This window comes from Scatophagus argus, chromosome 15 (assembly GCF_020382885.2).
Source record: "Scatophagus argus isolate fScaArg1 chromosome 15, fScaArg1.pri, whole genome shotgun sequence".
In the NCBI taxonomy this organism is placed as follows: Eukaryota; Metazoa; Chordata; class Actinopteri; family Scatophagidae; genus Scatophagus; species Scatophagus argus.
The window spans coordinates 20,194,894-20,208,943 of record NC_058507.1 but is presented as its reverse complement, the minus strand read 5'-3'; the positions used below and the strand labels follow the sequence as shown (position 1 = coordinate 20,208,943).

General features: G+C 40.0%; 3 protein-coding genes across 4 annotated transcripts in view; 1 reads left to right on the top strand and 2 right to left on the bottom strand.

Annotated features, from left to right (window-relative positions):
- adck1 (aarF domain containing kinase 1) overlaps window positions 1-5,176 on the bottom strand; it is a 75,991-nt gene extending 70,815 nt beyond the window's left edge. The window contains exons 1-4 of one of the 2 annotated variants that reach the window (XM_046412358.1): window positions 5,053-5,176; window positions 4,870-4,937; window positions 3,533-3,672; window positions 1,985-2,068 (exon numbers count right to left, since the gene is read on the bottom strand). In XM_046412358.1, coding sequence (XP_046268314.1) covers window positions 1,985-2,068; window positions 3,533-3,664 — 216 coding nt within the window. In that variant the 5' untranslated portion in view covers window positions 3,665-3,672; window positions 4,870-4,937; window positions 5,053-5,176. Of the gene's footprint in view, window positions 1-1,984; window positions 2,069-3,532; window positions 3,673-4,869; window positions 4,978-5,052 lie in introns of both variants that reach the window. The other variant, XM_046412360.1, reaches the window with a different exon arrangement.
- A 1,155-nt stretch (window positions 5,177-6,331) lies between these two features.
- LOC124071639 (SRA stem-loop interacting RNA binding protein) lies at window positions 6,332-8,486 on the bottom strand. Its single transcript, XM_046412362.1, has 4 exons — window positions 8,335-8,486; window positions 7,727-7,785; window positions 7,164-7,271; window positions 6,332-6,765 (listed from the first exon to the last, which is right to left on the bottom strand). The coding sequence occupies exons 1-4, from the start codon at window positions 8,399-8,401 to the stop codon at window positions 6,697-6,699; spliced, it is 303 nt and encodes a 100-aa protein (XP_046268318.1). The 5' UTR covers window positions 8,402-8,486; the 3' UTR covers window positions 6,332-6,696.
- An 82-nt stretch (window positions 8,487-8,568) lies between these two features.
- On the top strand, window positions 8,569-13,916 carry alkbh1 (alkB homolog 1, histone H2A dioxygenase). The gene is made up of 6 exons (XM_046412361.1): window positions 8,569-8,777; window positions 9,761-9,869; window positions 10,421-10,583; window positions 11,637-11,727; window positions 11,944-12,137; window positions 12,557-13,916. The coding sequence occupies exons 1-6, from the start codon at window positions 8,640-8,642 to the stop codon at window positions 13,008-13,010; spliced, it is 1,149 nt and encodes a 382-aa protein (XP_046268317.1). The 5' UTR covers window positions 8,569-8,639; the 3' UTR covers window positions 13,011-13,916.
- The last annotated feature ends 134 nt before the right edge of the window (window positions 13,917-14,050 follow it).

The following is a 14,050-nucleotide window of genomic DNA, read 5'->3' as shown; positions in this document are numbered from 1 at the left end:
GCAGCAGTCTCCTGAGTGAACCTGACTGAGCTGTGGCCTTTTAACCAACGTAGCACAAATCACTCAATGCATATCAGCTGACATTTACTGTTACAACCTTTATCCTACTAGTGGGATTTCCCCCAACAAATATGATCCTGTTTGGTGGATTTGACGATGGGTAATAATGCAATCTGATGTCCAGACGATATGTACGCTGCTCAGCAGTCTCATGTCTACTTGGGGTTAATCTCAAAGCTGAAACCACAAATTAGGTTCCTCTCAGATGTCACCAAATACAGACATCAAGGTCACTGAATGTCTGCATGTACTGCAAAGTTCATACGGTGTCCAGGGTGATAACAGAAAATGAGACTCCTCATCTTTCTCACCTTGAAAGGCGGAATGAGTAGGACTTTCCAAGGAAAAACAAAAAAACAGAGCATAGGGAGCAGAGTGGGGAGGTGAGAATTTCCATCCATCCATCCATTTTCTATACTGCTTATCCGTCAGGATCGCGGGGGAGCTGGAGCCTATCCCAGCTGACTACGGGAGAGAGGCGGGGTTCACCCTGGACTGGTCGCCAGTCAATCGCAGGGCCAACACACAAAGACAAACAACCACACACTCTCACACTCACACCTAGGGGCAATTTAGAGTAGCCAATTAACCTAATGTGCATGTTTTTGGTATTGTGGGAGGAAGCCGGAGAACCCGGAGAAAACCCACGCAGGCACAGGGAGAACATGCAAACTCCACATAGAAGGGCCCAGACCGGGATTCAAACCTGGAACCCTCTTGCTATGAGGCGACAGCGCTAACCACTGCACCACCGTGCCGCCCGTGAGAATTTCCATTCCACTTAAAGCCTCTCTGCCCAGTATCGTTCTTTACCATTTGATTTCATTTAGAAAAAAAAAACAACTCAACCTTAAGGTTAATATTTCTTTTTAAGTTAATAAAAACCATGGTCTGATGGTCTGACTACAACCCCTTTGAAAAAAAACAAAAAACAGGTTTAAATAATGGCATTGTTTAAATTTGTTTTTGTGTCTCTTTCAGACTTCTCTCAGTCTCAAACCCTGCTTCACACTGAACAATAAATGTATGATGACCCACACTACTCCAGCTGTAAAAGCAAGTCTCATGGTCAGCGACATGACCAAACAGTTTTTGGCAACGCCGCAGCACTGTGCAGTATCAGAAGTCAGAGAGGCTTTTATTCATAAAACAGAAGAAAACGTCTGAGTGATGGCTGGTTAGACTTCAGACTCACGGTCCGAGCAGTACCGGACCAAACTTGTACCGGGAGATAACGCAATGTACCAACTTTTTAAACAATCTTCCCTGCACTCCATCCAAAATCCTTCCGCTCACATGATCTGTGATCCATGACTGGCGTGTGGTGGTGTGTTTACCCAAGGAGAGACTCTCTCCTAGTCAATACCTATGCACAGGGTATGAGATCAGGACAACATAGTGTCTTCTGTGAGAATCATTAACTTTCTAACATCTTTTGGCTTTTATTTTAGTTTCTCTGGTCTGAAACGTTACTAATGTGGTTCAGTCTCAGCACTCATCAGTCTGGTGAACACAGTGGAGTATTTAATTGGGAAAGAATCAGATTATGTTTTTTTTTTTTCCCTCAGGAGTTGGTGGAGACCAAACCTGAGCTAAAACAAAATTAATTTTGGGCTTTGATTTAGCTGGCAAACATGAACAAATCTCAAAGACAAAGAGATCTGTTTCTCCGTCTGTTAATGTTCTGTCCACAGCTCGGTTCCTGTGTCAACACTTCTTATATTTTCTTAAATTTGGAACAGAGCTGTCACAGCACTGCTGCAACTACAGGAAATGTGATGTGTTCTTCACTGAGTTAATGGAGCTTACTTGATAAAAAAAAATGATGTACACAATGATATATGGACATATTCATCATGCAGTGCTGTGGAAACCATGAATGGCATCCCCGTCCCTATGGAAAATACAGTAAGGATTTATCTACCTTGGACCTGAGTGCCCAGTACTCCTCTGTGCCGTATTCCACATGTTTGAAAGCAGTCAGATAGTCGAAGCTGATGACCGCCGTCTGCAGACAAACAGAGCAGTGACATGTAAAAACTCAGTCGTTTTCTTTAACTTTTCTTTGAGAGCAAATGAACAAAAAAAATCAAATCAGCAAACACAAATTTAAGTACGTGATGCTATCAGCTGTAAAATAATAACAACTGTGATGAATGGGATGACTAGATTCTGAAAGGGCTCAGTGCCAATGGAGGACTGGCTAAACTAAACAAAAAGCACAAAAAGTAGTATAACCGAACAGCAGTACCACATGTCAGAACATTCACAAATCACACACACCACTGTATACTTTTGGAAAGTGGTGAGCAGCGATATACAGGTTTGGAAACAGAATATGTACTAATCAGAGGGAAACAACATTTAAAAATATCAGGCTTATTTTTAAATCTTCTACTTCTGCCATGGCCTATATCATCAACAGCACGTTAAGTCCGCCTCCCATTGGTTACCTGCTTTACTCAATCTGTACGAGTCAGAGTGGATTTGTGTACTTACATTATCCCGAATATTTCCAGCAATGTTCAGACACAAAGAAATCTGTGATTTGGTTCAAACTAACGCCGCATTTTATTTAGTCGCCTGTCGCTATAACTTCCAGAGGGGAGTCAGAAAGAAATCGACTTGGCTAAAGAACTTCCAATGGTGATATTTTGGCGATTTACAAACTATTGTGAATCAATGATACACTTAAAAATGGTTAAATGTAAAGAAAGAGTACGGTCGGGACGTTCTGTATATGAAAATGGGATAACTTTTGTTTTGATTTGGTGCTGTGTAAATAAAATCAACTTGACTTGAAAAGGAACTTTCCATCCATTGGGCAGTTGCTGTGGTAAATAATCTGTGTTTGGTAAAACGCTGTTGTGTCAACTCCACCTTCAAAATGATCATTGTACACGAAGCAATTCAACAGATGTTCTTTTTCAGGGGGCCACATACCCAGGAAACAAACCACGAAGCTTGAAAACCATTCGGCCTTATGCACCAGGTGAGCAGTTCTCCACTGGACTGAATAGGCAGCATGTTTGCATTAAGCATCCAGTTCTCTTTATCTCTTTCAGATCTTTCACTTAAGTTAAATCACCCATACAGGAATATAAAAAGTACTGCATAAAGTACTGTTGAACATTCACCAAAATTAAATAACATGAGAAGTTCAGAGGGACAAATCACTATTTGGTGCAGCTCATAGACATCTGAAATGTGACCTGACTACACACTGCTATTTGTGAGACATCAGAAGCTAAAAAGCCACTAGTCTTTAACAATGTGTTGTATTTTAAAAGCTTGTAATATTACCTTTTCTGTCAAATATTCATCTTAAAAATAACTAGTAAATAAAGCTGTCAGGCCCCTGGTCGCAAAAGTAGACGCAATGTCAATCAAAACATAAAAGACAACAACAGCGAGAAAAAAAAATCTCAACAATCTCCAAAGACTCTCAGGACAGAAACAAGCAGTAACTCACGGTGGCTGCAGCTCGTCCGAAGCGGATGACACTGAGGTCGTTGAAGTCCAGTTGTCTGTTGTAGAGGTAAAACCCAGAGGAGGCGAATACTGCTGTGGCCAGAGAGGAGACTTTGAGGAGTCGACCAGCCATCAGAGGCACTGTGGGTGGAGGAATGAACACAAGGAATAAGCAACAGAGGTTATGAAAAAGGTGTGACGTGCAGAAATCGAACTTTGAATTTTATGGGTTTTATGGGCGACAAAGTGTCAGTTCAAAGGGAGCCAGCAGAGGGCGCACTCCTAACTACTAATCAATAACAGCTGTCGTCAGGTCAAACTCAAACTGAGTAGAAAATGACAGGAAAAAGCTGTGTCCCAGTGCCCAGCCTGAAGAGCCAGACACACAAATGAAGAATCCTCTTCCTAGCCATGCTCACTGCACAGCAATGCCCAAGTCCAGGTCCTTATGATAGGTGCTTGAAGATTTGTCTTGATCTAGCCATCTAACACTAAGATCATTTAAATATTAGACACAACTGAGTATTTTTACTTGCACAAGCTTTCAGGTCTTACCTGTCAATACAGTTACCCATGGAAACCTTACATTCCTGACAACGTCTGAAAGATGTATATGAAAAATGTTATCATCCTCTGTAATTTAAGGACTACATTGTAGTACTGATAGCCCAGAGATGGAACAGATAGCCCAAGTTTTACTACCTCCCTCCAAACCCACTGAATCCACACCTTCAGTTTGAAATACAGGCTTTCTATAATAAATGTGTAGTATTCAGACTGTGGTAATCTTGTTGGCATCAGCACGATATCATTTAGGTTTAGCTTTTATTTGAGCTGTACTAACAACGACTAGAAAACTAAACTTCATCTGAGGAACAAGTTCAAAACAAGTTGCATTCATAAATCTGGCAAATAAAGCCCTTATTTCTTGCACAAATACGGTTAAATGCACTTAAATTATAAGTAATATATTTTGAATATCAGTAGAACCCACTCTCGAAATCGGCATTAATTCAAAACAGCTAGCATCTTTGAGTCATATGTATATAAATCAGAACCCAAAATGAACGTCCCACGTGTTCTCGCACAACTGAATGTGTAGAGAGGGAAAGAAAGAGGGTTTGTGTTGACAGTTTGGATACGTCTAACGTTAAAGCTCAATTGTAAAGGGCACATTAATGTACAGTATGTGGCGGCTGTTACCTAAATATCACTTGTGCATGTGTGTTATGCAAAGACCGGCTGTGTTTTGTAACAAGCGTGTTCAACAAAACAGACTGTAACGCACATCCACACTGTCAACAAGAATATTTAACGCAGAACAACTAGTTGTCTTACCAGTGAGTCCTGTGTCCACACGCGTTGTTTCTCTTTTAATTGCCGGTTTTGTTTTGACCTCTTCGCCACTTTTACACGTGAGAGCGAAGGATTGTGGTTAACGTAGTTCTACAACAGACGAAGGCTGTTAAAATTGAATTTGCTGCTTTACTCGAACGATACTCTGATATATCGAAATGTTACCTTTACTTTGAACATCAGTGGGGTCGACGTCTATGCGTTACTATAGCGAGAATGTAAGCACTGAAAGTAGCGCTTTGAAATGGATTAAAACTACACCTCTGTCGAACGCGATGACGTTTCCAATAGACGGCTGTCATCAAAAAGAGACCGCGAGAAGGCGGTGTGGGCCCCGCCCACAATCAACGTGCTTCGTTCAGGACAAATGGGAACTTCAGCATTTTACGGTTCAGCTTTGGCGTTTTTAATAGTTATAAAGGGGATCCAGTTAAATTATATTCACTTCATCAAGGATCTTCTTTTTAACTTACCCAAATGCTGTCATGTTTAAAAGTAATTGGAAATCTGGAATTATGTCAAATGCTATATAACTTTATAACAAAACAATATATAACTTAATCGACTTAATTTGTATTTGCTATGCAAATACATCAGAATCAGAATTGGGTTTGCTATTTCATTCAGACTTATTATTCCTTATTTGAATTGAAAAGAATGAGTGTGAGATTATTTAAGATACTATACAGCTGAATTTATGAGATGTACATTCACAACATCCACTTTAAGACTTACATTATGCATTAAAAACATCAGAAATATCTGAGGATGAAATATAACAATCAGTTAAAGCATATTCACCCAAGAAAGCTCCAAGTATGAATCTTATTTAGTATTTTGGACCAAATGGGGGCCCTTACTCAATCAAATGATACACATCAAATAGCTGTTATTCCTAGATCTATGAACTGAAAAATGGTTATATTGAAAGAAGGTATATAAAAACAAATTTAGTTCATTTAGACAGCAAAGCAATTTAGTGGGAATTCTGACAGAGAAACATAAATTAGGAGGCTAAGTGTACAGAATCCTGCAGAAACCATATGCTGTACAAACTTTGGTAGAACCTGGAATACATTACTGGAACCAAGAGAGAGAGAGAAAATTGATATTAATTTATTTGTTGTAAAAGAAATTGGGGGTGTATTTTAATCCGTCAATTTGTATATTTAAAGATTTAACACGGTGACATATCATTACTGTATTAAAAGAAAAATGAAGAGAACAATAAAGTTGTTGAGAAAGGCACTGAATGTATCATGTGTCATTAGCAGGGGATTAAACCTCCAGGGTGATGAAAAGCAAGGTCGATCGAAAATATGAATGTTTACACATTCAGTGCCAGGCAAATACATCATACTGCTCAACTGTATGTCCCTAAAAGTAGTAAAAAGTATTACAAGTATTAGAAGTAAACATGTTCATCAAATAACATAACACACAGTGGAAGTGAACATTGTTTTTATTGCCAGCATAAGCCTGCTATATACTGTTGATGGTGTGTGACAGGATGATTACAGGAAGTACAACATCATGTCTGACAACAATTAAAGACATTACTATTAGACAACCCATTGAAACAATGACAATAACACTCAGGCCCAAATTCAGTGAAGGTGTACAAAACAGATTTTACAATGAAAACACATACACAAGGTGTCCTATATTGGCCTAAGCTTTCTACAGACTTGCAAAAATGTCAAACATCATAAAAAAAAACCCCAAAAAAAGTAGTTTAAGTGAATCTGGACCTGAGAACAATAATAGTACATATTTATAATCTCATCCACACAGCAGTATCACACAGCTTCAGTCATATTCACTGTCTCTGTTCAGCTTTGGTCCTGAAAACAGACGTCTGTTCCGCTGAACCAGGAGCTGAAAAACAGGCAGGGAAAGGTTAGATACGATGCATGCAGAACAGAAATAATCTTCAGGTTCTGCTTCACATCATTCTGAATCTTTATCATGTTTAGAACAGCTTCTAAAACAAAAGCAAAACAAAACACTTTTTGCCTACTTTAATTCATTCTGATGATTTGGAAAGCAAAGCAACTTTTTTTGTACTGTTGTGGAAACAATAACAATAATAATGCCCCATATGCTTAAGCATTTTTTTTCCAAAACATGAGCAGCAGGTTTGTGACATACTGTGTAAAATATCAGATCAGAACCATGTTTTAATGAAACTCCAGCAATATAAGCTTTTTTTGTGTTAATGAAGACTCCATTACCCACAAGACCTTGCTTGGTGATGGAGACCATTTCGCTTTTACCTTAGCTCCCTCCAGCACATGTGGCTCTTTCTGAAGTGCATTGTTCATTCCTTCCTCTGTTGTGAATCCAATCCAGCAGAAGCCTTTGTGGAAGCCCGTTTCTTTATCCTGAGGCAACACACAGCACACAGTCGCACACAGTCACACACAGACACACACAGACACAGTCAACTGCTGCAGGAATTGCAGGTGTGGCAAGAACACAACCAAACATGGTGTTTACTTGGACGGATAATTCACCACGTTTGAAGTTTCTGTATGTTCATTTTCATAACATATTGAAAAAAATAAAACCAATAGCTGCCACTATGGTATGAATCTTGGAATGAACTGGAAAATTATCATCAGTAATGAAAAGCATTCTTCCTAGCAGTGGTCCGAGCAGAAGTCACTGAAAGTCCATTTAAGCCATTTAGATCAGATAGTTATTATCACTGTTCACACTATTAACTGGTCCAAGTGAAAGTTTTCAGCCAGTGCATAACAGCTTAAAATGCATATAGATAAGAATGAAAAATAGCAGAAAGAAGTGAAACTCTGATATGAGCAAAAAAACTGCTTACAAATGGTAGAAGACACTTCTTCATTTGACCAAACTGTCCAAAGTACTCCTTCATCTCCTCTGAAAAAAACAAACAGGGACATTTCATGTTCTCAAGCTAAAACTTTGCGTCTTATTCTCAACAACAAATGTCTTGATGCATGAACTACCAGGAGTGCTACAGCATTATTAACGCTTCATAAAATGAGTTGCCATATTCATTCAGTGTTGCCAGTTTATTAGGCACACGTAGCTAAAACTAATTTAGTCGTATACAGAAGTCCTGCATTCAATCTTATGTACATGACCATTTTGTAAGTCGCAATTTGACAGTTTATCATCACCAAAAATGAAGAAACTAGCAACTGATCGCATGTTGCTGGGCGTTTTACCCTGTATGTACATCTATCTGAAAAGTGTCTCTTTGAGACTCAAGAAACTCTGCTAAGTTGATCTTTTAATGACATTTTTCACAACCGTCGACCTCTTCACATGCAGCTAGCCGGTGTGTCAGTGCTGGTAAGGATTCATACAGCATAATAAGACGTACAAAATAAATAGAGTGGCTACAGAGGTATGTTTCATTACTAATATATGTTAATTATAATTTCAGCAATTATATAAACTTACTGTTGGCCACCGTCCATGGTATTCTAGACACGAAAATCTCAAAAACTTTCTTAGACGACGCCGCCATGTTTCGTCCTTGGTATCTTTGACCTATGACGTAAAGTCACGTGACGCACGTGTACTGGTAAGGATATGTGAAGGAACAATATAGAGAAAACTAACTTCAGAACTTATAATCCTAATAAGTGTTTATATATTTTTTCCATTAAATTGGATTACTGTAATTACTGTATCTTTTAAATGTGTGACAACAGCTTAGCCGGAAAATCTTCGGAATGGACTGGAGTTGAAAGGTCAGTTACGTCATGGCCAAGATGGCAGCTTTCATGGTAGAGAGTGGAGAGGATGCATTTAGAAAAATATTCAAGTTTTACAAGAGAAGAGACCCTCCGCCAGACTTCAGCGATGTCATTGACTTCTCCAAAAGTGTATCGAGTGACAAGGTGAGGGAAATGTCAGACCAAGGAAAGGACAGAGCAGCTGACAGGAATCACGTGTTTGAGATTGAGTCTGACAGGCTGTAACTGATGAAGGTCTGTGAAGACGCCTTAAGTGGGCGGAATAAAAATGAGGATTTATGAAATCTGAAACCGCCTGGAATTAAACACTGGGTGCCAAGCTGGCCTTGTCGGTTGTGCAAATAAACTTACACACAACTTCTACTTAGTAAAAGTTGGAAAACTCTAATTAAAAATGTTCTGCTACGCGCCAATACAAGAGAAGATGTACACTATTTTAAAACAGAGTCGCTGCAAGTCCGTAAAAATACAGCGCTACTATCAGGGAAATTGGCTTTATTTTTAAAAGCTCCTATTGACAGTTAACTTTAGTTTCACATAAGCAGACCTGTCTCCAGTCTAAAGCGGTTTGTCCGCACTGGAGAATGAAGACCGGTACCCACAGGATATAGATTGTACTTGAACGTAACAGTGTGACAGCAGCCATGGCTGGGGATACCTGAATGCAATGGACATAATGCTCAGTTGTCTCATCGCCTGTCACATAATAAAAAGATCCACTGTACCTACTGATGTGTAGTGTAACACCAACATAAACTATAGCCTCACAAAGCCACACTTAACTGGCATTGTGCTCTTGCGCTACAGCAACCGTCTGAAGTTCAGAACTTTAAAAATTCAGACCTAATCAGCCGTACATGGTAGGACTTCACAGCTTTTTAACCAAAACGAAGATGTGCAGAAATGTTTAGATCGTTTGAGCTGACAGATGTCCGTCATTCTGTTTTTGATCCATCCAGATTTTGAATGATCGAGACCTGAGTTCACAGTGCATCAGATGAGATGAGACGGATGAGAAATCGATCTTTCTAAAGGCAAATTACAGGCACCCCTGTGCTGTCTAGATGAAGCACACACATCCTCTGTTTTTTTTTTTTAATATGTGTGTGTGTGTGTGTGTCTGTTAGATAGTTCCAGCTAAATTGGACCTTGCTGCAGTGAGTGATGTGGAGGCTGCAAGGGTTGGATTACAGCCTGTCAGAGACTGGAAAGCCTTCGGGCTGCGGGGCTATCCAGGTAAACACAGGACTAGCAGGTAGACAAAGACTTCTTGTATAGTACCAACAGTTTGACACAGTATCAGACCAAAACTAAGTTCGCTATAAACTTGGAGAGGAAAAAACAGAACAGCTTCCATGTCATAGATTGTTAAAGTGTGTGGCTCTCTGCCAGGGGGATACACAGCACTGTTCCAATACATTCCCTCGTTTAATGTATTGATGGTGTCTGTGTAGAGCATCGACTAATGCAGCACTCATAAATCTGCTACAGGTGTTCATTTGGGTTGAGACCAGGCTACTTTAAAGGCCACAGCTTACACACCACATTGTTTTAATATTTATTGGAGCATTCAGTGAGCCCTCAAACTTTGTGTGGAAGCCTCTGCAACTGGCTCTCCACTTACTTATTTAGGTTTTGCCTTTAATTTATGACCTGTGACACTCTTCTTTAATTATGGTGCTCTACAGTATGTCCGTATTTTGAGACCACATGTAAAACAATAGGTTTAATCTTATCAAAGATTTTTCACTTTCTGACTCAGTACTGTACTATTGTGTGTTCTTTAGGATTCATCTTCATCTCCAACCCGTTCCTGCTGGGCTGCCAAGCCTTCTGGGTCAGGCAGTGTCTGAAGACCTACTCTCAGAAACCCAACGTCTGCAACCTGGACATGCACATGTCACCCTCCGACACCCAGGACATCTGGGGCAAGAGCGTACAGGGCCTCAGGTGAAACCAGCTGTGCTTCTTCCTTCTGACAGCTCTGACAGGATCTGTCTGACCCAAAACCTGGGCTAGTTCATGCATGTTTTGTCTGGCCTTCGAGCATTTTAAATAAAACGGCGGGAAACTGCTTCTTTAGCTCAGGCATACGTTTTCACTCTTGATAGAGCTTCACAAGCAGCTTCCCTCTGCTTCCAGTGTTTGTGTTAAGCTAGTTTCAAGTCATCATAGGTCTGCTGTGGACACAGATAAAACTGATAGGGATCTTCTTGTCTAGTACAACTTGATAGAGCTCTAGTTCCTCCAGCTTCAGGAATTCTGACTTGCACTGTTTTATTGTCAGCCTGTAGGGACTCAGCCTGCATTGTGTTCAGCTGCTTTTACCTTCCTTGAAGCCATGAAGCATGCTGAACTGCAGAGCCATTATCAGGACTAATCAGTTAATCACAAAAACCTACAAATGTGGGTAGTAAACTTATCAGGTTACTATAGATATATATATAGTACAGGCATTGGTGTATGTGTCAGCCAACAGATAAATATAATGAGTAGCTGTCTCGTAATCTAGTTTGTTAGAGAGGATTGACAACTTTATTTGCCAAAATGTCCTGGGAATTAGTTTGCGTGGAGCTAAAGACACACAAGCTTAAGATGAAATGTATTTATGTCTTGAAAACAAGAAAACATTTTGACATTTTAGCTGCTCAAAACCTCATCACTTTCTTTTCATGAATTTGTACAAATGGAATTCAACTTTTTGGTGCCGAAAGAGGAACTCTAAGTCTAAATGCACAAATTACTAATTAATTAATTCATGTTTGATTAATGTTAAACACATTAATGTATCAATGTAGAAGAAATGTGTGAAATAAAAAATACGTTACCTGTGGTTCTGCTGCAGTGACTTTCCTTAAACTGTATTTAAGTTTAAAGGCATAAATATAACCTTGCAAATAAACTGAAGAGGTACTCTTCTAATGACCACATTTACATGCTTTGTGACAGTGTGACAGCAGCCTGTCTCTGTAAGTGCTTGACACTGTTTGATCCCCTCCACAGGTCTCCTCCCTCTGGAAAAAGACAAGCCAAGACTCTTCTGGAAAGGCTGCGCTGGGTCACTCTGGGTTATCATTACAACTGGGACACCAAGGTAACAACACCCTGCTTTGTTCCAGGATCCCTTAAGTAATATTAAATTGATGTTGAATTGTAGATGCAGATACAATTCCCAGTATATTGATTGGTATATTTACATGAGCTTTTATCATATAACTATAGTTATTTTACATTTCTCAAACAATTCTTATATTTTTTATGAGGATGTGAAGTCTTGGAGCAAACGTTTCTTTTGTTGTTCCCTTACCAGACTTACTCTGCCAACCATTACACTCCTTTCCCGGCTGATCTCCACTCACTGTCCCGCCAAATAACAGCCGCCTGTGGGTTCCCAGGATTCAACGCAGAAGCTGGAATCCTCAATTACTACCGATCCGATTCATCTCTGGGAATCCACGTGGATGAGTCCGAATTAGATCACAGCCGTCCGCTCCTGTCATTCAGGTGAGAGAAAAGTCTTAAATGCCGAAGAGAGGATGACACTCCCATCTTAGGTTTCTGAATGCTAGTGCAGTTATTATTTTCTTATTTATTATTCCAGAAATTCAAACTGTTCTCATATGCGGGAAAAAAACTCTATTAAGAGAATTAAGAATTAAGAATCAGCTTTATTAGCAGTATATATATTTTTACATACACCCACTGAATTCGTCTTCTGCATTTGACCCATCCTTAGTTGAACACACATGCGAATTACATGCAGTGAAACACACACAGGAGCAGTGGGCGGCATCAAGCGCCCGGGGAGCATATTGGGGGGTTAAGTGCCTTGCTCAAGGGCACATCAGCCGGCTAATGGAGGGGGGGAGCATTTTCCATTTATTCCAATACCCCCCACTGTATATTTTGTTGTTTTCTCATAGTTTTGGACAGTCAGCCATCTTCCTCCTGGGAGGCGTCTGCAGACAAGATCCCCCCACTGCTATGTACATGCACAGTGGGGACATGATGCTGATGTCGGGGCAGAGCCGCCTTCTTTACCATGCCGTCCCACGCATCCTTCCAGCACCCTTGGGACATACAGCTTTGGAGATGGAAGGCTGCCGCCCGCCCTCACACCTGCAGGACAGCACTGTGGTGGAGCCAGTGTCAGAGGAGGACTGGACTGTGTGCTCCAGGTACATCCAGAGCTCCAGAGTGAATGTGACTGTGAGACAGGTGCTGGGACCTGGGCAGAGCTTCCCAGAAACACCATTTTCTCTCCAAAAGACTGATGCAGGCCAGACGGTGGGGTACCATGATGGACCAGCAGATGGCGAGAGTGGGAAAAGGAAGAGGAGCAATAGCTGTGACTCTGTTGATACAGCAGAGACATGATAAAACACACTACCTGCAGAAACACTCACTTGGAGACATGATGCTGCATCTGATGCCACAGTCCTCCTTTTGCAGTGATGTTGTATTAATTGCTGCCTTGCTAAAAGTAAAACAGATGGCATGGGTCAGTAGTTATCATATGTCCATGTAACCTCTCAGGTTTTATTTATTTATAATGGATATCTCATAAACCATCATATAAAAGCAGCACAATTAAGACCACAGAATAATGAATCTTTAAAATCAACACGAAGGATTAACAAATCGTTTCCAAGATCAGTGCACACGTGTGAGATAGCTAAAGTTAGAGAGGAATTCCAGTACTTTTAAACCTATATTCATGTATTTAGGTGTGTAACCGGAACTTTTGGAATTGGTCCAGTAGATCACTTCAGATGGCAGCTGTGGCGTGATCCTCCAGGTCTAATGCAATGTAACAACATCATTACAAATGAAGTTATTTCTTATTTGATGATGACATGCAAAAAGTTGGGATGATGTGTAAAACCTTATTAAACCAGAATGTGATAATTTGATAATCCTTTCTTACACGTTCAGTTGAAAACAGTACAAAGACAATATATTTTAATACTCCATCAACATCACTAATTGTTGTAAATATGTGTTTATTTTGAATTTGATGTGAGCAACAAGTTGGGACGGGGCAATAAACAAACCTCTTTGTCATTGTGTAAAGGAAATGACTACAGGGGCTCTGCAACACTTCATAAAATCATCTGTGAACACAGTTTGTCTGTGAATGATTGCATTGTGTTTATATTTTCATTTTAACACTCAGGGCTGTTATATTACAGTTATTTGTCAGCACAGTGTGGAGGCTTTATGTGAAGGTTCAAGTTTCAAGTGCCCCGAAGGAAAATGATTAATAATAATTAGTCATTTTCAGATGTGTGTGTTTGTTTGTTTCTGATGTTTGTTTGTATTTATATGTACATATATTCAGCTATTGATTGTCATTGTTACAGATATAAACTGCAAAAATAACACCTGGAGCTCTGACTGGTGACGTCATGACGCGC